General features: G+C 39.9%; 1 protein-coding gene across 4 annotated transcripts in view; it reads left to right on the plus strand.

Moving 5' to 3' along the window:
* SLC44A5 (solute carrier family 44 member 5) overlaps positions 1 to 24,786 on the plus strand; it is a 437,474-nt gene that overhangs the window by 366,845 nt on the left and 45,843 nt on the right. For all 4 annotated transcript variants that reach the window (XM_054438287.2, XM_063654073.1, XM_054438277.1 and 1 more), the window contains 3 exons: positions 9,655 to 9,739; positions 23,646 to 23,771; positions 24,597 to 24,657. In XM_054438287.2, the coding sequence (XP_054294262.1) occupies positions 9,655 to 9,739; positions 23,646 to 23,771; positions 24,597 to 24,657 (272 nt within the window). The remainder of the gene's footprint in view (positions 1 to 9,654; positions 9,740 to 23,645; positions 23,772 to 24,596; positions 24,658 to 24,786) is intronic.

Consider the following 24,786-nt stretch of genomic DNA (forward strand, 5'->3'; position numbering starts at 1 on the left):
ATTTACCCAGCAGTCATTCAGGAGCAGGTTGTCTACTTTCCATGTAGTTGTGCAGTTTTTAGTGAGTTTCTTAATCCTGAGTTCTAATTTGATTGCACTGTGGTCTGAGAGACTGTTTGTTATGATTTCTGTTCTTTTGCATTTGCTGAGGAGTGTTTTACTTCCAGTTATGTGGTTAATTTTAGAATAAGTGTAATGTGGTGCTGAGAAGAATGTATATTCTGCTGATATGGGGTGGAGAGTTCTGTAGATGTCTATTAGGTCTGCTTGTTGCAGAGCTGAGTTCAGGTCCCGGATATCCTTGTTAACATTCTGTCTTGTTGATCTGTCTACTATTGACAGTGGGGTGTTAAAGTCTCCCACTATTTTTGTGTGGGAGTCTAAGTCTCTTTGTAGGTATCTAATAACTTGTTTTATAATCTGGGTGTTCCTGTATTGGGTGCATATATATTTAGGATGGTTACTGCTTCTTGTTGCATTGACCCCTTTACCAGTATGTAATGCCCTTCTTTGTTTCTTTTGATCTTTGTTCACTTAAAGTCTGTTTTATCAGAGACTAGGATCGCAACCCCTGCTTCTTTGCTTTCCATTTGCTTAGTAAATATTTCTCCATCCCTTTATTTTGAGCCTATGTGTGTCTTTGCATGTGAAATGGGTCTCCTGAATATAGCACACCAATGGGTGTTGACTTTTCATCCAATTTGCCAGTCTGTCTTTTAATTGGGGCACTTAGCCCATTTACATTTCAGGTTAATATTGTTATATGTGAATTTGATCCTGCCGTTATGATGCCAGCTGGTTATTTTGCCCTTTAGTTGATGTCGTTTCTTCATAGCGTCAATGGTCTTTACAGTTTCTTATGTTTTTGCAGTGGATGGTACCAGTTAATCCTTTCCATGTTTAGTGCTTCCTTCAGGAGCTCTTGTAAGGCAGGCCTGATGGTGACAAAATCTTGTCTGTAAAGCATTTTATTTCTCCTTTGCTAATGAAGCTTAGTTTGGCTGGATATGAAATTCTGGGTTGAAAATTCTTTTCTTTAACAATGTTGAATATTGGCCCCCGTTCTCTTCTGGCCTGTAGGGTTTCTGCTAAGAGATCTGCTGTTTGTGTGATGGGCTTCCCGTTGTGGGCAACCCGACCTTTCTCTCTGGCTGCCCTTAATATTTTTTCCTTTATTTCAACCTTGGTGAATCCGATGATTATGTGTCTTGTGGTTGCTCTTCTCAAGGAGTATCTTTGTGGTGTTTTCTATATTTCCTGAATTTGAATATTGGCCTGCCTTGCCAGACTGGGGAAGTTCTCCTGGCTAATATCCCAAAGAGTGTTTTCCAACTTGGTTCCATTCTCCCTGTCACTTTCAGGTACACCAATCAAACATATATTTGGTCTTTTCACATAGTCCCATATTTCTTGGAGGCTTTGTTCATTTCTCTTTACTCTTTTTTCTCTAATCTTGTCTTCTCGCTTTATTTCATTGAGTTGATCTTCAATCTCTCACATTCTTTCTTCCACTTGATCGATTCTGCTGTTGATACTTGTGTATGCTTTGCGAAGTTCTTGTGCTGTGTTTTTCAGCTCCATCGGGTCATTTATGTTCTTCTCTATACTGGTTATTAAAGTTAGCAATTCATCTAACCTTTTCTCAAGGTTCTTAGCTTCCTTGCATTGGGTTAGAACATGCTCCTTTAGCTCAGAAGAGTTTGTCATTACCCATCTTCTGAAGCCTAATTCTGTCAATTTGTCAAACTCATTCTCTGTCCAGTTTTGTTGTCTTGCTGACGAGGAGTTGTGATCCTTTGCAGGAGAAGATGCGTTCTGGTTTTTGGAATTTTCAGCCTTTTTGTGCTGTTTTCACCCCATATTCATGGATTTATCTACCTTTGGTCTTTAAAGTCAGTGGCCTTTGGCTAGGGTCTCTGAGTAGATGTCCTTTTTGTTGCTGTTGATACTGTTCCTTTCTGTTTGTTAGCTTTCCTTCTAACAGGCCCCTTTGCTGCAGGTCTGCTGGAGTTTACTGGAGGTCCACTCCAGACCCTGTTTGCCTGGGTGTCACTGGCAGAAGCTGCAGAACGGCCAAGATAGCTGCCTGTTCCTTCCTCTGGAAGCTTCGTCCCAGAGGGGCACCTGCCAGATGCCAGCCAGAGCTCCCCTGTATGAGGTGTCTATTGGCCCCTACTGGGAGGTGTCTCCCAGTCAAGATACCCGGGGGTCAGGGACCCACTTGAGAAGGCAGTCTGTCCCTTATTGGAGCTCAAACGCTGTGCTGGGAGATCTGCTGCTCTCTTCAGAGCTGCCAGGCAGGGACATTTAAGTCTGCTGAAGCTGTACCCCTGACCCTTCCTCCAGGTGCTCTGTCCCAGGGAATTGGGGTTTTTATCTGTAAGTCCCTGACTGGGGCTGCTGCCTTTTTTTCAGAGATGCCCTGCCCAGAGAGGAGGGAATCTGGAGAGGCAGTCTGGCAGCAGTGGCCTTGCTGAGCTGTGGTGAGCTCCACCCAGTTCCAACTTTCCAACGACTTTGTTTACACCATGAGGGTAAAACCACCTACTCAAGCCACAGCAATGGCGGACACCCCTCCCCTGACAAAGCTCAAGCATCCCAGGTCGAGCTCAGACTGCTGTGCTTGAAGTGAGAATTTCAAGCCAGTGGATCTTAGCTTGCTGGTCTCCGTGGTTGTGGGACACGCCAAGCCAGACCACTTGGTTCCCTGGCTTCAGCCCCCTTTCTAGGGGAGTGAACAGTTCTGTCTCACTGGCATTCCAGGTGCCACTGGGGTATGAAAAAAAAAACAAAACTGTGACTAGCTTGCTGTCTGCCCAAATGGCCACCCAGTTTTGTGCTGGAAACCCAGGGCCCTGGTGGAGTGGGCCCTGGAGTGAATCTCCTGGTCTGCAGGTTGCGAAGACTATGGGAAAAGCTCAATATCTGGGCCAGAGTGCACGGTACAGTCCCTAATGGCTATTTCCTTAGGCTAGGAGAGGGAGTTCCCTGACCCCTTATGCTTCCCGGGTGAGGTGACAACCCACCCTGCTTTGGCTCACCCTCCTTGGGCTGCACCCACTGTCCAACCAGTCCCACTGAGAAGTACTGGTTACCTCAGTTGGAAATGCAGAAATCACTCTTTTTCTGAGTAGATCTCGCTGGAAGCTGCAGACCAGAGCTGTTCCTATTCAGCCATCTTGCCAGCCACCTTGCTATTTCTTCTTAGACCTCAGGGAGGGGTGTGAGACCCAGTAGAAGCTTTCTCTTTGGAGCAATGCTGTTATGCAGTCTCCAGGCAATTTCCTATGTTAGTCTCAGTGCCTGAGTGGGTCAAGGGGCTCGCCCATGTCTAGAATTGCAGGAGTTTGTGTTGGGAATGTGCACCACTAGGGGGTCTCTCACACTTTTCCTGCACTGGAAAGCCTCTCTAGGTTCCCAGCTGATCCTGGCAGAGCATGCTGCCTCTCTTCACTCTTTTTCCATGCCTTAGCTGTTTCCTGTTCACTTTGCTGTTGAATTCTAGCATTCTTGCTTAGGTGATCTATTCAAAGTGTGATTATCTACTTGTCATTTTGGTTCTTCTTTGTAGTGCAGGTGGGTACTATATGCCTCTCATCAGCCATTTTGAAGTCCCTCCCGTTTAAGCCTTGCATCCAATTCAGCATCTGTGTGAAGCAATAGCAACTTAGTTTTCAATTCACTGACCTCTGACAAAATGGCAAAGGCATCTCACAAATCTCTTTGATTGAACTTACTACTAGTATCCACACACAATTTGGTTTAATGTTTAAAATTTGAATCAAAATAATATATGCATGTGAAAACAAACAAAATAATAATGAAAAGTTTATAATAAAAGCAATGGTCTCTCATCCTAGGACTCCTCACCCACACTTTCCTTTCACTGGGGCAATCTCTTCTCTCTCTGGTTTTAGTTCTTCTGGCAGTTTGTTTTTACAGAACTTTAAATAATAAGCTTATTTTATTTTGTGCTTATTAAGTATAGATAATATCCACTGACAGTCTGCTATGGGAAATGAAGATTTCTAACTCATATACATTATCTGTCTTACTGATCCCCTTCACCCATGTTTGGTAGTTAAATTACTACTTTTAGATTTCCCTGTGGTTACTTTTATGACTTTAAATAGTATGCAATACCTCTACTTCTAGTTCTACTAACTTTTATCGGTGTCTCAACTCATCTTTATGTAAGAGGATATTATCACCCCTACCCTTCTGTCCACCTTTTCATTCCCTTTCACCTTTTACTTTCTGGAAATACTTTCTATAAATACCATTTTACATGATCAGATTTGTCACCATTTATGTTCAGTTCTGGAACTTCAACAGAATCTTGCACGATCTATTGGTAGGTTGGTTCCAGAATTTGAAAATGATTTTAAAAACTTTTGCTTTGTCATAACTGTACAAACTGTATTCACTGTCAGACCATTACTTTCTTATTTGTACCATGTCCTTGATATCAAAGCCAAATCTCACACTTCATTAGCAGCGTAGGATCATTTCACATTTTAGTTTGCTTCAACATAGTGACTTTCTAGCATAATGTTTTGTTTACCCAGAAGGTTTTTCTTGGATAGCCTTCATCAGGACAATGTGTTTTTCTGCCATCTCAATCATGCTATTTTTCAGAGGCCCCTTTTCCCTGAAGATCTTCCTTGCAGAGCTGCTGTCCTTTTGCTTTACTCAGGACCTGGTAAATTGTAGGCCTACTGCATAGCTTTAATTCTGGGGCTTCTCTACCTTGTTAAATTGTCTTTTTCTAGAGTTATCAGATTTATGAAACAAAAGCACAGAATGCCCAGTTAACTTTTTAATTTCATATAAATAATAATTTTTAGTATAAGTATGTGAATTTATTGTTTCCTATATCCCAAGGCTGCCTCTCTTTCTGTTGACCCACCTATTTTCATGGAGAATATTCTCAATTACCTTCCTAAAAAAAGAAAGCATAAAAAGTAAACTTGCTGAGTTCCTATAAATGTCTTTTTTGTCTCTTCATCTTTTCTTTTCTCTTTTTATATTTGATTGATGGTATAGCTATAGAAGTGTAGATTGAAAAACAATTCTTTTCAGAAATGTGAAGACATTGCTCCATTATTTTTGTTATCCAGAATGTCTAATGCCAGTAGAATTTACATACATCATGGTAAGTTTTTTCCTTTTAGAAAGTACTTAAAATCATTTCTTTATTTTTAGTGTTCTGAAATCTCACAATTTGATAGAGTCCTGTTTAATTCTTTCTTTGAGTCCTTAGTAAGTCCTTTAAACCTGAAGAACTATGACTCATATGAGCTCTGGACAAGTTTCTTCTGTTATTTCTTTGCGATTTTTATCCCTTCCATTTTTTCGGTTGTCTTTCTGGAACTATTGGTCATACCTGAATTAGTCTCAGTGCCTCTTCCTTTTTTCCTTCTATTTTTCATCTCTGACTTTTTGTTCTGTATTTTAGAATTTCTTAATTTTTTGCAGCTCTTCTTTTGATTGTTTTTTATTTTGGCAGTTATATTTTAATCTTTATAAGCCTTTCTTGTTCTCCAATTATTCTTTTACAATAACATCACATTTTTATTTTGTGAATAATCTGCTTAAATTTCTCTGAATATATTAGAGGTTTTAAAGTTCCCTCCTATGCCCTTAATTATTTTAATAATTTGATTTTTGTTTGTTTGTTTAGTTTTTCTCCTTTATGTTTTGATTCCTCATATATGCCTGATGTTACATAATTATCTATTACTAAAGAAAAAAGGACTGGGTGGTTTGGGTGGATTTGCCTTTCTGCTGTGTTAGTCGGTCATCTTACCAAGAAGACCTCTGCACCATGTGGGGTGACAGGGCTGTGTTGACTGTCATATTCCATTACAGCATGAATTGATGGAAAGCTGGATGTCAGGCACTGGCTTTCAAAATGCCATAAAACAAGCATGTGCAACCCACAGCTCATGGGCTCCATGTGGCCCAGCATGGCATTCAGTGCAGCCCAACACAAAATCATAAACTTTCTTAAAACATTATGAGATTTTTTTTTGCAATTTTAGTTTTAGCTCATCAGCTATTTTCTGGATGCTGGTATTCTAAGCATAGAGGTCTGGGAGAAACACAGCGGTTCTGATTTGCACTGAAAATCTGTAAAGAAACTTTCAATTAATCTCTCTGCTTTGGCTACGTTTCTCACTCTCAACTCAGTCCAGCATGTTTCCTGATTTCTAACAGGCAAATTCTGTCCCACCCTCCCTGTACCCCTGTATGTGCATTCATTGTTCAGCACACTTCAGTATGCATCCCATATTCCAAATATTGCTGAACTCTCCTGTACAATTGTGGTCAAATCACATCCTCCACATTCTTAGCTTGTGTGGCGAGGTTTATTCATTTATTGGTACTTTTATTGTTTTATTCCGATGAGTCTCAGGAAAGAAGAGAGATAGGCTTAAGTGCCTGATACATCACCTTGAACTAGTAGTTTGCTATTGTTTCTATTTTGTTTCTTGGTGGAAATATAATTTAAGTTAAATTATGAGTTACTTCCTCAATTAATCCCACAGAATTGCTCAGCTGCAACCACCACCATCTACTTTGCACCTAAAAAATCCGAGGTCTGGCCAGGTGCGGTGGCACACGCCTGTAATCCCAGCACTTTGGGAGGCCGATGCAGGCAGATCACCTGAGGTCAGGAGTTTGAGACCAGCCTGGCCAACATGCCAAAACCACGTCTCTACTAAAAGGACAAAAATTAGCCGGGCGTGGTGGTAGGTGCCTGTAATCCCATCTACTCAGAAGGCTGGGGCAGGAGAATTGCTTGAACCCTGGAGGCGGAGGTTGCAGTGAGCCGAGATCGCGCCACTGCACTCCAGCCCGGGCGACAAGAGTGAGAAACCGTCTAAAAAAAAAAAAAAATTGTGGTCCCCTGAAATTTGAGAATATCAGTGACTGTGATAGAATGACTATAGATTTGTGCTGAAATACTAAGGATGATTCTAAGACTTACTTGAAAAAACTTTGAGATAAATATTTTCAAAAACTTATTATGGAATTGGTCTCATTCATTCCAAAACATCTGATAAGTGTCTAGAGTGGGCCAAGTATGAGGTTAAGTTCTGGAAAGGTAAGATGTAAAGATGAATAAGGTATAAACCTTACCCTTGAGGATAATATAATCTGGTGAATAACTTGAGTTTACATAGCAGTTTGCAGTTTATAAATCAATTTTACCTATGGTGAACTCTTGGCACTTACTGATTTACCATTCACAGTTTTAAATACTCCCAAGGGACTCCAGTGATCCAAGATATGTATAATTTATTCATTTGCTCAGTACAAATTTGAATCACATGCACTGTGAGACTGTGTGGATGATGTAGTTGACTGGGTGGTGAAATAGCCAAGTTAGCATTTGTAGATCTCAAAGTAGTAGCCTTGTACATTGTGTATTAATTTATAAACAGCTTCTTCAGCCATCTGAGTTTAGTGGAATACAAACATAGAATGGGTTTATTTTTCTCATATCATTGCCTTTAAAATGCTTCTTCAGATTTCCCTTCTCATTTTGACATTTCGGGCAGATTACATAGTTTTCAGACACTTTCTGTTGTTAAAAGTTCAATGTAGTCCAATTTAAGACTTCAGTTTCATTTCTTCCAATCCCCAAGCTCAGGTTTGTCTCTGCCAAAGAACTTGGAGTGAGAGAGAGGGCCTGGCCTGCTATTACTTGTCTCCTCTCTTCCTTTCTGGTTCTAGCTTATTCATTATGCTGTGAGGGATGGAAAGAGAAGAAAAGGGACGATGTGTGTTACTTTCCTAGCTACTGCCCCTTCTTACTAAAGAAAAAAACAACTGGAATATTTCTGTGGACTTATTTTGCTGTTGTTGTTGTCACTGTGGCTCGGACGTAACTGACCAGCCATCAACACTCACTGGGGCAGGCATCCAAGGGCTGGCTCTCTCGTGGGGTGCAGGTGGACATTTTCTGGGGGAGTCTTCACTGAATAGTTCTTTCATGTAAGTGATCAGCTTTGGTGTGCCCTCCTCCAAACCCTTTCAGTTCCATCACTGGTGATTCACCTCCACAGTCTCTTAATGTCAGGTGAGGTACCACCAGGGAGGCTCAAGCCCATTTATTGACTCCATATCCTACTATGATGGGCTGTCTTAATGCTGCCCTCTCTCTGCCTCATTGACTTTTTTCAGTTCTCTTGTGGTCTCTTTGGGTCTCATTTCTCCCTGCTCAAATGGGCATGGAAGGCTGACCAGCAGGTCTGCCACATAAGAGATGTTCAGTTGAAAAATGAGATGTTGGTCTACCCCTCTTACTGCACCTTCAGTCTCTATGAGAGATTCTCTTAGAACCCTCTATAACTCGGAATTTGGAAGAAACAACTAGTCCTCTCCTCAGTGAGGATGGTAGGGAAAGTTCTATTAACTGCAATCATTGGTTGTATCCTGCCAACTCCACTGTCTCTGATCCACCTCCCTCCCCACAATATTGGCTTATGTAGACAGGACTAGGAAGCAGGTAGAAGTGATTAAAGGATCTAGCCCTAATTTCTTGTGGAAGACTTTCTTTATCCTTAGATTTGGACCCTACTTACTGATTTTGAGTTGGTAGGAAAAATATTGCTCAACAGCCCATTACATTTTGTGCTATGAATGTAGTCACATAAATTTACTGGGGAGTTGACAAAGAGTTAAGAAACATTCTTCCTGAATATTTAGGGCTGTGTTTCTTAAGATATGGTTTACAGAACACTCTCTCTGAATCCACTGGGGAGCTTAGGGGAAAACATACTAATTCGTGGGCCCCATATCTAGACATTTGGACTCTTGAGGGTTGGGAAAGAGTCGGGAATCAAAATGTTGAACAAACACTTCAGGTTTTACTTGTGCATGCTGAAGTTGGGCAACCACTTGTCTTAAGTCCACTACGCATTATCTTAGGCCCTCCCAACACTCTGTGAAGTAGGTAGGAATAGTATTATCTTCATTTTACTGATGAGAAAATTGAGATCCAAAAGAGAACTGTGGCTTGCTAAATGGCAGAGTAATATACCACTCAAAGCTAATGATAATGCATATCAACCTGCTTCATTACTCTGCCACTGGCTATAATTTTCAGCAGAGAGAAAGTATCACTTAATTCATTTATGTTTTTTCAGATTACCAAAGTAATGTATATTTATTTTAGGAAATCCATAAAAGCACAAAAAATAAATTAAGTAACATAATCCCAACATTCAGATGTAATAATTTGTTTCTTCATGTTATACTTTTTTTATAAAATTAAAATCAAATCATATGTTAATACTCTTTAGTAACCTGCTTCCTAAAAGTGACATATTATAAATTTCACCATCCATTAAAGTTGTTCTTTAGCATTATTTTCAATAGCAAAGTAATGGTCTACCTTATGGGTATACAAATCTATTTAAGCAATCTCCTGTTGATGGATAGTTTGATTATTTCAACATTTTACTATTAAAAAAAAAAGATACTTTAAAGGTTAGGTACCTAAGGGAGAGGGAGAATATATTTCAGCTGTCTATAGATAATGAAGCCAATTTTTAAAGGTTATTTATCAAAAGTGTTCAGGGTCTGAAATGATATGAAACATTTCCATGGTCACTAAAAAGATTATGTTTTCTTTCTTAACAGGAACAAGACCATTTTGTTTTATTTTAACCTGTTACGCTGTACCAGTCCCTCCGTGTTGCTAAACCTACAGTGCCCTACCACACAGGTAAGGCAAAAGGTGCCTCACTGGTAGTGTCAGCCATTCTGAACATTCTTGGATAAAAGAATTGAGAAATTCCATTTGAGTTCTCTGTGTGTGTGCGTGGGCAGGGGGTTCGTTATGAATTTCTAGAAGATGGGAAGACATAACTATGAGCTTATATTTCTTTATATACAATCAAAACTAAGCAGAAATTAATCATTTTAGAATCACTTAGGAAGCTCAATGATTGTCTTGTCCAACCACTTACTTTTATAAATAAATATGTGCAGCCCAGAGAAATGGAGTTTTTATCAAGATCAACATTGTATTACGAAAAGTAAAGCTAGCTACTATACTAACAAATCCAAGTTTTTCAGTGACTTCACACAATAACATTTATTTTTTGACCATATAACAGTAAAAGGCAGGTGTCTGTGGTCAGTAGTTACTCTCCTCTAGGCTCCTTCCATCTTAAGGGTGGCTTAAGCACTTAAGGGTGGCTCTGCTATTCCTTAAATCCTCCCCATCATCTGCATCCAGCAATGAAAAGGACACAGTGAGGATGAATAAAACACTCCTGCTCTTAAAAGCCTTGGATAAGAAGTTTCACACATTGCATTTCCACTCATATGCCACAGACACAAACTGGTTATAAGTGGTCACATCCCTCAAAGACCTAAAGACAGAAATACCATTTGACCCAGCAATCCCATTATTGGGTATATACCCAAGGGAATATAAATCATTCTACTAAAAAGATGCATGCACATGTATGTTCACTGCAGCACTATTCACAATGGCAAAGACATGGAATCAACCTAAATGCCCATCAATGATAGATTGGATAAAGAAAATGTGGTACATATACACCATGGAATACTATGCAGCCATAAAAAAAGAACAAGGTCACGTCCCTTGCAGAGACATGGATGGATCTGGAGGTCATTATCCTTAGAAAACTAAAACAGGAACAGAAAACCAAATGCCACATGTTCTCACTTATAAGTGACAGCTAAATGATGAGAACATATGGACGCAAAGAGGGGAACAACAGACATGGGGGCCTATCAGAAGGTGAAGGGTGGGAGAAGAAAGAAGATCAGGAAAAATAACTAATGGATACTAAGCTTAATACCTGGGGAATGAAATAATCTGTTCAACAAAACTCCATGACACAAGTTTACCTATGTAACAAACCTGCACATGTACCTCTGAACTTAAAAGTTTTTAAAAAAGAAATTTAAATGTTTCTAATCCCACAAAAGAAAAGGTCACACCCACATTCAAGGAGAAAGGAATTGAGCAAGGTAGCTATGAGCTGAGCTGCCTTTTCTATACCATGGAACAAATGGAACAAGAGACACAAACCTCAATGAATAGTTAAGTGTGTCTTCTATAGACTACCTCTCTGGCCTCCAGAACACCCTTCTTCTTCCCAAAGGAGAACCCAGAATCCCATGTAGTACTGTTTTTAACTCAAAGTCCAGAATCTATAGATGATGTATAGTTCTCTTTATCAAGTCTTGGCACTACATGTACAATGGATAACGTGGACAGAAAAATTAGAATTACAAACTCTCATTGAGAAAAGGAGTGATAAATACACAGCAGTTTCTGGATTGTGGCAATGGAGAACAGTCTTTCATTTCACCTGGATTGCATTCTCTGAGAAGAATTCCCTGTCCATTGCTTCCTATAGCCATTTGCTTGGCCACCTGGGAGGTGATTTTCTGTCCTTTAGCCTCCAGGCCACACCATTGCTGAGCACTGGAAATTATGCTCTCTTGAGGCCCATATTGCTTTGAAGCTCACTTCCAGTTGTGCAAGTTTCATATCACAAATATTATTTGAACAGTGAAAGGCTTTTTTAAGGCTAGCTCATGATTTTTTCTAGCATTGCAGTTACCTCAGAAACTTATTAGACTTCTGACTTTTTTGCTTCTTCTTGGTTCCATGTGCCGGTAACTATACCCAAAGCTAGTCCCTAGGATTAGTTTGTAAATCTGCTTTATTTTTTTGCTTCCTTATCTCCCTCAAAGACTTTTGAAATCTTACTTCTGCTGAGACTAAAGCCCACTTGGGATGTTTGTGTCTTAGTTCTGTGACCACTTCTACCCACTTCCCCAAGGGCAAACCCTTGACCTTTCCAGTATTAATAATTGCTACCCTTTGTAATCCCAATTTCTCTGATCATCTTGATTCCTCTGACATTGCAACTCCAATAATTCTTTTACCCTACTGGGACCTGCAAACCACTGATCCTAACCCATCCAAAGTATCGCTCAGCTCCCTCAGGTTTGCATCTCCCTCCTTACCTGACTTAGATTCCACAGTCTCTCAGTGAAATCACTCCCGTATAAACATTCTCAATTCCATTGTCCCCTTTCACTTAGTTGTAAGTCCCTGGCAAAACCTGACTATAAAGATAGCTTTCAGCCTACTCCACACCTGAATCCAGGCAGCTGTGTGTTCTTGGAGAAAAACATACAACAGCCATTTAAATTCAGGACCTAACTTCAAGTGGGACGTTCATGCTGTCTCTCAACCATACTACAGACCCTTGTCCATTCTATAGCCTACTGCTACAGAATTTCACAGCTTTTCTTCTCACCCGGAACTTCCAAGATCTCTTTCCCAATCTCCATGCCAGCCTCTGACTTTGCTTCGTGTCTCACTGAGCAAGTGCAAGCATTCAGAAGACAACTTTTAAAATCTCCCTCTCTGACATCCATTTGCCTACCTATCTTCGTCTATGTCATATACTCATTCTGCCTTCCCTCTAATTCCCCATGGGTGAACTGCCTGTGCTTCTAAGACCAGCCCATCCATTTGTGCATTAAATCTCATCCTCTTGCATAATTAAGCACATCACTTTGAAATGTTGTTTTTTTATTATCATTTTTTCCTTCTCTACTAAATTATCTCCATCAACATACAAAGCTATGGCTTGATTATTCATCCTCTTCAAGTATTTCTGCAAATGTTGCCTTCTTAGTGAGGCTTCCTTGACTACTTATTCAAAACTATAATCCCACCCAGCCATTCCTCTCTGTCTCTAGTATCCTTTCTATCCTTATTTACTTACCATCTTATACCATCTTATTCATTACCACTTATTACCATCTTACAACAAACATTTTACTTATCTGTTATTTGGTTCCTGTCTCACCTTACTAGAAGACAAATTGCTTAAGGACAAGGATTTTTATCTGTTTTGTTCACTACTGTTATTTCTTACATCTTAAAAAATTTTTCCCTTGATCCCACATCCCCCTCCAGCTACTGGTCCATATCTCTGTGCCTCTTTTATTTTTTTTCAAAACTCCTCAAAAGAATAGTCCACATTTATCTATCTAAATCCTTTCCTCTCACTCTCATCCAAGCTTTTATCCCTACTTCAATTTCCCTAAACAATACCATCGACCTCAACATTATTAAGCTAATGGTTAGTATTAAATCCACATTTACTTGATCTAACAACAGTATTTAATCAATCCATCCTCCTTAAAATACCTTTTTCACCTGGCTTCCAGGGCACAATGTTCTTCTATATTTCCTCCCAACTCTCTGGCTACTCCCTGTGAGTCTCCTTTGATGAGTTACCTTAATCTTTCTAACATCTTTTAAACACTGCATTTCCCTCCCACAAGAAGCTTGGTCCTTTTCTAAGTCTGTATTTACTTTTTTGATGATCTCACCTAGTCCATTGGGTTTAACACCATCTACTTGCTAACCTCTCAAATTTACATCTCCAAATAAATCTGCTCCTTGAGCTCCAGACCTTTCTATCCAACCACCCATGTGATATTTCTACATGAATATTTGGTTGGCATCTCAATTTAACATGTCCACAACTGAATTCCTAATCTCTGACTTTATCCCTAAAATTGTTCCCCACCCCAACGTATTCCCTGTCTCAATTAATGCCAGCTCCAAATACCTTGATTTCTACCTTATCCTTGATTTCCCTCTCTCTCATACCCATGTTCGAGCTCTCCTTAGGTCTCCCTCCAAAATGTACCTTGAGCCAAACTATTTCTCACCACCTCTTCCCTAGTTCAAGAAGCCATCGTCTCTTTTTTAGATTAGTTCAAGGATCTCCTGACTGGTCTTTCTGTTTCTGTCCTTGCCCCCTTACCCTTTGCAGTCTCTTTTCCACCCAGTAGCCAGTGTGGTCCTGTTAAATCTAAGTCTGATTACCTCTCTTCTTTGCTTAAATGCCCCAATAGCTTCCCAAGTTACTTATATGAAAAGCCAAGGTCCTAACAATGACCTGTAAGATCCTTCACTGTCTGACCCACTCTCTGACCACATATCCTATTCTCACTACACTTGGGTCATACTGGCCATTTGTTGTATTAATACTTGAAAGGATCCAGGAACTCTTCTGCCTCAGAGACTTAGACTTTGCTGTTCTCCCTACCTAGAGAATTATTTCTTCAGATGACTGTATGTCTTGATTGCTCGTCCTGTCTAAGAATTTCTGCAAATGTTACCTTCTTAGTGAGGCTTCTTTGACTACCTCTTTAAAATTAGAATCCCACCCAGCCACTCCTTTCTCTCTCTGTACCCTCCTTTCCAGACTTATTTATTTATCATCTTATACCATCTTATTTACTACTATTTATTAACATCTTATGACAAACATTTTACTTATTTATTATTTCTTATATGTCTCCCACTACTGGAAGACAAATTGCTTGAGGGCAAGGATTTTTATGTGTTGTTCACTACTACTTCTGCCCTCAGTGCCTGAAATAGGCTCGGAGTAGGAGATCAGTAAATATTTATTAAATGAATGAACAAATGACTGAGTGAATGAGAGAATGAATATCTTCCTACTTCTAGGTAAGAATTTTTCCACTATACTCTACAAATCTATCATTCCTATGATAAAACAAAATATACTTGCATATTATGCTTTTTTCTTGTTTCATAAATGAGTTACTAGATCATCTTTTCTTCATAACAAATGTGGTGTTTTAACCTTCAATGTAGCTCACTCTCCCAGCCACCAAATTCCAATTTGTAACTGAGTGTTAAGCCTATCTGAATTAAAGATAGAAATGGTAATACAGAGCTTTATGCAAAGTGCCCTCTGTTGTGCACAGAGAATCAGAACTGAGTCAGAATTAGCTCATTATTAGCTGAGTCATTATTGGCTGCTAATAATGAAGACTTGCATTTAGTCTTCCAGACAGTGGTGCATCTACTGATCTGAGCCATATTTCTATGCACGATGTTTTTGTTAACTGCTGGCATGGTCCAGAGATGTGTCACGAGCACTTAAAGGACAGACTGTGATCAATTAGAACATCCAACCTCAATGTGACCTTCATTTTGGCTAATTATGTGTTGATTACTACTAATCAGCACCCTATTTGAAGTGAACAAATTGGTCTGATAGAAGGAGAAAGTAAAGTGCAGTTGTATTGTTTTTTAACAGCTCATTTGTGTCTAGAATGAGATTTGATGTGATTCTCCTTAACAAACCACGTTTTACTATTTTAATTACTTTCTTTTATGTGTTGCATACACAGCACTTTTCTATGTGTAGTATACATTGTTTTTGTGTGCTTTATAAATACAAAATCATCATGGTCTCGATTCAGAAGTACCTACCATCATTTAAAGCCTGTGAAAGCATTAGTTCTTTCAGTACTCACTTTTATAAATCCATTTAAGTGTATTCAGTAGAAGTAGTTCAGTTGTCTTTCAAAGTTACATGAGTCAATTGTTGAAGTCTAAATGTCTGTCAAGTATCTCTTAATATGTTAATGGTTTATTCAGCTTGGCTCCAATCAGAATGAACTTCTGACATTTGCATTGATAATCATCTTAACCTTCTAAAAGATGTGGGTGTGTTGCATGCTGTGAATGTCCCTAAATTGTTCTTCAGCTTTCTTAGAAAGATACCCATGAAGCCACTAATATTTTCTCTAAAGGTACACGAATATGCATAGGTCATTGTGTGTGTGCATGCACATGTGTGGATGAGAGACTAAGAAAGAGGAAATACATGTGGAGGTGTGGATGTGGAGATGAGTTGTTGGCCCTGCCAAAATTTCTAGAGGGAATTGAACTGCTGTTGCTTCAAGAAAATATTAACTGTGAGATTTGAGTCATATACATTTCGTTATTCTCCTGCTAACTTAGCTGTAGGGTCCACACCAAATGACGTTGTGTACAGCAGGTACATAACCCAAAAGATGAAAAGGAGATGTCAGCTAAGCAGTGGTGTTTTTACCTAACTGCCAATGGGTTGAGCTACAAGTTGGCGAATGAGAATAATTACCAGAGTAGGGAGATGGAGCAAGTCAGGGCTGAGAAATATTTCAGAAGGAGGAACTAAAGGTGATGGAGAGACTTGAAAGGGTTAGCTGCAGTTCACATGGCTTCATCTGACTTTTGTTTTTTATTTTTTATTTTTATTTTTATTTTTATTTTATTTATTATTATTATTATACTTTAGGTTTTAGGGTACATGTGCGCAATGTGCAGGTTAGTCACATATGTATACATGTGCCATGCTGGTGCGTTGCACCCACTAACTCGTCATCTAGCATTAGGTATATCTCCCAGTGCTATCCCTCCCCCCTCCCCCCACCCCACAACAGTCCCCAGAGTGTGATGTTCCCCTTCCTGTGTCCATGTGTTCTCATTGTTCAATTCCCACCTATGAGTGAGAATATGCGGTGTTTGGTTTTTTGATCTTGCAATAGTTTACTGAGAATGATGATTTCCAATTTCATCCATGTCCTTACAAAGGACATGAACTCATCATTTTTTATGGCTGCATAGTATTCCATAGTGTATATGTGCCACATTTTCTTAATCCGGTCTATCATTGTTGGACATTTGGGTTGGTTCCAAGTCTTTGCTATTGTGAATAATGCCACAATAAACATACATGTGCATGTGTCTTTATAGCAGCATGATTTATAGTCCTTTGGGTATACACCCAGTAATGGGATGGCTGGGTCAAATGGAATTTCTAGTTCTAGATCCCCGAGGAATCGCCACACTGACTTCCACAAGGGTTGAACTAGTTTACAGTCCCACCAACAGTGTAAAAGTGTTCCTATTTCTCCACATCCTCTCCAGCACCTGTTGTTTCCTGACTTTTTAATGATTGCCATTCTAACTGGTGTGAGATGATAGCTCATTGTGCTTTTGATTTGCATTTCTCTGATGGCCAGTGATGGTGAGCATTTTTTCACGTGTTTTTTGGCTGCATAAATGTCTTCTTTTGAGAAGTGTCTGTTCATGTCCTTCGCCCACTTTTTGATGGGGTTGTTTGTTTTTTTCTTGTAAATTTGTTGGAGTTCATTGTAGATTCTGGATATTAGCCCTTTGTCAGATGAGTAGGTTGCGAAAATTTTCTCCCGTTTTGTAGGTTGCCTGTTCACTCTGATGGTAGTTTCCTTTGCTGTGCAGAAGCTCTTTAGTTTAATTAGATCCCATTTGTCAATTTTGGCTTTTGTTGCCATTGCTTTTGGTGTTTTAGACATGAAGTCCTTGCCCATGCCTATGTCCTGAATGGTAATGCCTAGGTTTTCTTCTAGGGTTTTTATGGTTTTAGGTCTAACGTTTAAGTCTTTAATCCATCTTGAATTGATTTTTGTATAAGGTGTAAGGAAGGGATCCAGTTTCAGCTTTCTCCATATGGCTAGCCAGTTTTCCCAGCACCATTTATTAAATAGGGAATCCTTTCCCCATTGCTTGTTTTTCTCAGGTTTGTCAAAGATCAGATAGTTGTAGATATGCAGTGTTATTTCTGAGGGCTCTGTTCTGTTCCATTGATCTATATCACTGTTTTGGTACCAGTACCATGCTGTTTTGGTTACTGTAGCCTTGTAGTATAGTTTGAAGTCAGGTAGCGTGATGCCTCCAGCTTTGTTCTTTTGGCTTAGGATTCATTTGGTGAAACGGGCTCTTTTTTGGTTCCATATGAACTTTAAAGTAGTTTTTTCCAATTCTGTGAAGAAAGTCATTGGTAGCTTGATGGGGATGGCATTGAATCCATAAATTACCTTGGGCAGTATGGCCATTTTCACGATATTGATTCTTCCTACCCATGAGCATGGAATGTTTTTCCATTTGTTTGTATCCTCTTTTATTTCATTGAGAAGTGGTTTGTAGTTCTCCTTGAAGAGGTCCTTCACGTCCCTTGTAAGTTGGATTCCTAGGTATTTTATTCTCTTTGAAACAATTGTGAATGGGAGTTCACTCATGATGTGGCTCTCTGTTTGTCTGTTATTGGTGTATAAGAATGCTTGTGATTTTTGTACATTGATTTTGTATCCTGAGACTTTGCTGAAGTTGCTTATCAGCTTAAGGAGATTTTGGGCTGAGACAATGGGGTTTTCTAGATATACAACCATGTCGTCTGCAAACAGGGACAATTTGACTTCCTCTTTTCCTAATTGAATACCCTTGACTTCCTTCTCCTGCCTAATTGCCCTGGCCAGAACTTCCAACACTATGTTGAATAGGAGTGATGAGAGAAGGCATCCCTGTCTTGTGCCAGTTTTCAAAGGGAATGCTTCCAGTTTTTGCCCATTCAGTATGATACTGGCTGTGGGTTTGTCATAGATAGCTCTTATTATTTTGAGATATGTCCCATCAATACCTAATTTATTGAGAGTTTTTAGCATGAAGGGTTGTTGAATTTTGTCAAAGGCCTTTTGTGCATCTATTGAGATAATCATGTGGTTTTTGTCTTTGGTTCTGTTTATATGCTGGATTACATTTATTGATTTTCGTATAATGAACCAGCCTTGCATCCCAGGGATGAAGCCCCCTTGATCATGGTGGATAAGCTTTTGATGTGCTGCTGGATTCGGTTTCCCAGTATTTTATTGAGGATTTTTGCATCAATATTCATCAAGGATATTGATCTAAAATTCTCTTTTTTTGTTGTGTCTCTGCCCGGCTTTGGTATCAGGATGATGCTGGCCTCATAAAATGAGTTAGGGAGGATTCCCTCTTTTTCTATTGATTGGAATAGTTTCAGAAGGAATGGTACCAGCTCCTCCTTGTACCTCTGGTAGAATTCGGCTGTGAATCCATCTAGTCCTGGACTCTTTTTGATTGGTAAGCTATTGATTATTGCCACAATTTCAGCTCCTGTTATTAGTCTATTCAGAGACTCAACTTCTTCCTGGTTTAGTCTTGGGACAGTGTATGTGTCAAGGAATTTATCCATTTCTTCTAGATTTTCTAGTTTATTTGCATAGAGGTGTTTGTAGTATTCTCTGATGGTAGTTTGTATTTCTGTGGGATCGGTGGTGATATCCCCTTTATCATTTTTTATTGCGTCTATTTGATTCTTCTCTCTTTTCTTCTTTATTAGTCTTGCTAGCGGTCTATCAATTTTCTTGATCCTTTCAAAAAACCAGCTCCTGGATTCATTAATTTTTTGAAGGGTTTTTTGTGTCTCTATTTCCTTCAGTTCTGCTCTGATTTTAGTTATTTCTTGCCTTCTGCTAGCTTTTGAATGTGTTTGCTCTTGCTTTTCTAGTTCTTTTAATTGTGATGCTAGGGTGTCAATTTTGGATCTTTCCTGCTTTCTCTTATGGGCATTTAGTGCTATAAATTTCCCTCTACACACTGCTTTGAATGCGTCCCAGAGATTCTGGTATGTTGTGTCTTTGTTCTCGTTGGTTTCAAAGAACATCTTTATTTCTGCCTTCATTTCGTTATGTACCCAGTAGTCATTCAGGAGCAGGTTGTTCAGTTTCCATGTAGTTGAGCGGTTTTGAATGAGATTCTTAATCCTGAGTTCTAGTTTGATTGCACTGTGGTCTGAGAGACAGTTTGTTATCATTTCTGTTCTTTTACATTTGCTGAGGAGAGCTTTACTTCCAAGTATGTGGTCAATTTTGGAATAGATGTGGTGTGGTGCTGAAAAAAATGTATATTCTGTTGATTTGGGGTGGAGAGTTCTGTAGATGTCTATTAGGTCCCCTTGGTGCGGAGCTGAGTTCAATTCCTGGGTATTCTTGTTAACTTTCTGTCTTGTTGATGTGTCTAATATTGACAGTGGGGTGTGAAAGTCTCCCATTATTATTGTGTGAGAGTCTAAGTCTCTTGTAGGTCACTGAGTACTTGCTTTATGAATCTGGGTGCTCCTGTATTGGGTGTATATATATTTAGGATAGTTAGCTCTTCTTTTTGAATTGATCCCTTTACCATTATGTAATGGCCTTCTTTGTCTCTTTTGATCTTTGTTGTTTTAAAGTCTGTTTTATCAGAGGCTAGGATTGCAACCCCTGCCTTTTTTTTGTTTTCCATTTGCTTGGTAGATCTTCCTCCATCCTTTTATTTTGAGCCTATGTGTGTCTCTGCAGGTGAGATGGGTTTCCTGAATACAGCACACTGATGGGTCTTGACTCTTTATCCAATTTGCCAATCTATGTCTTTTAATTGGAGCATTTAGTCCATTTACATTTAAAGTTAATATCGTTATGTGTGAATTAGATCCTGTCATTATGATGTTAGCTGGTTATTTTGCTCGTTAGTTGATGCAGTTTCTTCCTAGCCTCGATGGTCTTTACAATTTGGCATGATTTTGCAGTGGCTGGTACCGGTCGTTCTTTCCATGTTTAGTACTTCCTTCAGGAGCTCTTTTAGGGCAGGCCTGGTGGTGACAAAATCTCTCAGCATTTGCTTGTCTATAAAGTATTTTATTTCTCCTTCACTTATGAAGCTTAGTTTGGCTGGATATGAAATTCTGGTTTGAAAATTCTTTTCTTTAAGAATGTTGAATATTGGCCCCCACTCTCTTCTGGCTTGCAGAGTTTCCGCCGAGAGATCCGCTGTTAGTCTGATGCGTTTCCCTTTGTGGGTAACCCGACCTTTCTCTCTGGCTGCCCTTAACATTTTTTCCTTCATTTCAACTTTGATGAATCTGACAATTATGTGTCTTGGAGTTGCTCTTCTCGAGGAGTATCTTTGTGGTGTTCTCTGTGTTTCCTGAACTTGAATGTTGGCCTGCCTTGCTAGGTTGGGGAAGTTCTCCTGGATAATATCTGCAGAGTGTTTTCCAACTTGGTTCCATTCTCCTCGTCACTTTCAGGTACACCAATCAGATGTAGATTTGGTCTTTTCACATAGTCCCATATTTCTTGCAGGCTTTGTTAGTTTCTTTTTACTCTTTTTTCTCTAAACTTCTCTTCTCACTTCATTTCATTCATTTGATCTTCAATCACTGATACCCTTTCTTCCAGTTGATCAAATCAGCTACTGAAGCTTGTGCATGCATCACGTAGTTCTCATGCCATGGTTTTCATTCCATCAGGTTATTTAAGGTCTTCTCTACACTAGTTATTCTAGTTAGCCATTCGTCTTATCTTTTTTCAAGGTTTTTATCTTGTTTGCGATGGGTTTGAACTTCCTCCTTTAGCTCAGAGAAGTTTGATCATCTGAAGCCTACTTCTCTCAACTTCTCAAAGTCATTCTCTATCCAGCTTTTTTCCCTTGCTGGTGAGGAGATGCGTTCCTTTGGAGGTGGAGAGGCGCTCTGATTTTTAAAATTTTCAGCTTTTCTGCTTTGTTTTTTCCCCATCTTTGTGGTTTTCTGTACCTTTGGCCTTTGATGATGGTGATGTACAGGTGGGGTTTTGGTGTGGATGTCCTTTATGTTTGTTAGTTTTCCTTCTAACAGTCAGGACCCTCAGCTGCAGGTCTGTTGGAGTTTGCTAGAGGTCCATTCCAGACCCAGTTTGCCTGGGCATGAGCAGCGGTGTCTGCAGAACCACGGATTTTCCTGATCCACGAATGCTGCTGTCTGATCGTTCCTCTGGATGTTTTGTCTCAGAGGAGTACCCGGCCCTGTGGGTGTCATCCTGCCCCTACTGGGTGGTGCCTCCCAGTTAGGCTGCTCCGGGGTCAGGGGTCAGGGACCCACTTGAGGAGGCAGTCTGCCTGTTCTCAGATCTCCAGCTGCGTGCTGGGAGAACCACTGCTCTCCTCAAAGCTGTCAGACAGGGACATTTAAGTCTGCAGAGGTTACTGCTGTCTTTTTGTTTGGCTGTGCCCTGCCCCCAGAGGTGGAGCCTACAGAGGCAGGCAGGCCTCCTTGAGCTGTGGTGGGCTCCACCCAGTTGGAGCTTCCTGGCTGCTTTGTTTACCTAAGGGAGCCTGGGCAATGGTGGGCGCCCCTCCCCCAGCCTGGCTGCCGCCTTGCTGTTTGATCTCAGACTGCTGTGCTAGCAATCAGCGAGACTCCTTGGGCATAGGACCCTCCGAGCCAGATGCGGGATATAATCTCCTGGTTCGCCGTTTTCTAAGCACGTCGGAAAAGTGCAGTATTTGGGTGGGAGTGGCCCGATTTTCCAGGTGCCGTCTGTCACCCCTTTCCTTGACCAGGAAAGGGAACTCCCTGACCCCTTGAGCTTCCCAAGTGAGGCAATGCCTCGCCCTGCTTCGTCTGGCGCATGGTGTGCTGCACCCACTGTCCTGCACCCACTGTCTGACACTCCCTAGTGAGATGAACCCAGTACCTCAGATGGAAATGCAGAAATCACCCGTCTTCGCATCGCTCACGCTGGGAGCTGTAGACCAGAGCTGTTCCTATTCTGCCATCTTCATCATAAAGTGTTTTATTAAAAGTCCATCTCTGTCCTGTGGTAGTGGTCACACAGCCACATGTCTGATAAAATGGCGTAGAACTACACACATACACAGGCACACACAAACAGGTGAATATAAAACTGGTGAGCTCTGAGTAAGTTTAGTGGCTTCTAACTGTCTTACTCTGCTTAGTGTTGCTACAAAAGGAATACCGGAGGCTGGGTAATTTAAAAAGAAAAGAGGTTTGTTTGCTTATGGTTCTGCAGGCTGTACAAGAAACATGGAGCCAGCATTTGCTTCTGTTGAGGGCTTCACCTTTCTGCTTTCCAGTCGTACCAGAAGGCAAAGAGGAGCTGGCATGTGCAGAAATTACATGGCTAGTGAGGAAGCAAGAGAGAGGATGAGGGAGGTGCCAGGCTCTTTCTAACAACCAACTCTTGAGGGAATTAATAGATTAAGAAGCTACTCATCATCACCAGAACAAGGAGGATCTGCCCTCATGAACCCCCCATTAACAGGACAGATGCCTCCCTGAACTATAAGAACAGGGTGCTGCTGCATCTATGAACCCAAACACTTCCCATTAGGCCCCATCTCCAACACTGGGGATCAAATTTCAACATGAGGTATGTGGGGACAAATATCCAAACTATACCAGTAACAATATTAATTTCCTGCTTATGATATTGTGTTATGGTTATGCAAGTTCTTACCATTGAGGGAAACAGAGTGAAAGGTATGTGAAATCCCTATTATTCCTCACAATTACATGTTGATTTACAATTATCTTAAAATCAAAAGTTAAAAATAAGTCTATCACTGTATGGTATCTTGTGTTAATATAACATCAATATCAAAGAGCAAAGAATAGAGATTGGTAACTAGTACATGAAATTTCATTTTTTACAATAAGACTAGAAAATTGATTTAGACCAGGTGCAGTGGCTTATACCTGTAATCCTAGCACTTTGGGAGGCTGAGATGGGTGGATCACTTGAGCTCAGGAGTTTGAGACCAGCCTGGGGAACATGGGAAAACCCCGACTCTACAAAAAATACAAAAATTAGCTGAGCATGGTGGTGTTTGCCTGTAGTCCCAGCTACTCAAAGGGCTGAAGTGGGAGGACACTTGAGCCCATGAAGGTTGAGGCTGCAGTGAGCCAGGGTCATGCCACTGTCTCTAAAAAATAAAAAAGAAAGAAAAAGAGAGAGAGCAAGGAAATTGATGTAAGCTTCTTAGATGGAAAACAGTGCATTGCTTTTTGTTATGGTAGATAATTTAGAAATCTAGCTTTATAGGTAGTTCCTGGGTTTGTTCAACTCAGTTCAGTTCTCATCACTTTGTTCGTTCACAGATCTGTGTCTCCAAGTGCCCAGAAAAATTTTTAACCTATGTGGAAATGCAACTTTTGTACACAAAAGACAAAAGCTACTGGGAAGACTACCGTCAGTTCTGTAAGACCACTGCTAAGCCTGTGAAGGTATGTGTGTTTAGGCTTAAAGCAAGAGAACAATTTAACTTTTTTTTTCAATCTCAAGTGTAACGTGAGAATTTGTTACTGAACAAGCTCCCAAATCTTCTAGGAAATGATTAGATACAATTTCATTGAAACACAAATGCATGTGTACTGGGTGTGCACACACACCATTTATAGCACATCATTTTGTAGATTTGGGGTGTCATGAAAGACTGTTATGTGTGGTTAATTAGCTTCTACTATTCCCCGAGACTAATAAATTCTCTACTTGGATAGACTTTTACTCTAGAACTAGGAGTTAATGTCATTTGCAGTCACCATTTCGTTAATGTGGTGATGAAGCCCCATAGCAACTTAGTAATAAGTAGAATTTTATTTCCAAGTCCATTTTGATAACAACTCATTTAAAAAACCCCAACCCTTACCTAGGTTTGAGATATGTAAGAGAATTCTAAATCATCACAATGTTAAATAATATGACTGGTTTCTAAATTAGAGAAGATGTTTTTCCAGAAAAAAAAAAAAAAACATAAAGAAATCAGAGACTCAGGATATGGCTAAGACAAAGATACACACCTCCAAAGGTGTGCCTTGTTTTCAGATGATCTGGTTTTATTATTGTTGGTTTGATTGAATTACAGTTAGGACAGTTAAGAATGTCTAGCAAGATTTTGTGTGTGATAATCTTACAATTAATATTATTAGTGGAAGTAATTTGGAATAAGGAGATTATTATGGAGTTAAATTTTTTAAAGGACATATTTAGATTGAGTATAAAGTAATCATCACATGGCCTTTGAAATGTTAACATTCTTCCTTCTATTTTAGTCTATCACACAACTTTTACTGGATGATGATTGTCCAACAGCGATTTTTCCAAGCAAACCTTGTAAGTGGCAATTATTTTACCTTAGACATACAGAATCTACCAAAATGCTACTTAATTAAGTTCCCATATTTCACAATTGATGAAACTGAGGCCAAGAATGGTCCTCTGACTGGCCTAAAGTCCCAGAGT

This window comes from Pongo pygmaeus, chromosome 1 (genome assembly GCF_028885625.2).
Source record: "Pongo pygmaeus isolate AG05252 chromosome 1, NHGRI_mPonPyg2-v2.0_pri, whole genome shotgun sequence".
Classification (NCBI taxonomy): domain Eukaryota; kingdom Metazoa; phylum Chordata; class Mammalia; order Primates; family Hominidae; genus Pongo; species Pongo pygmaeus.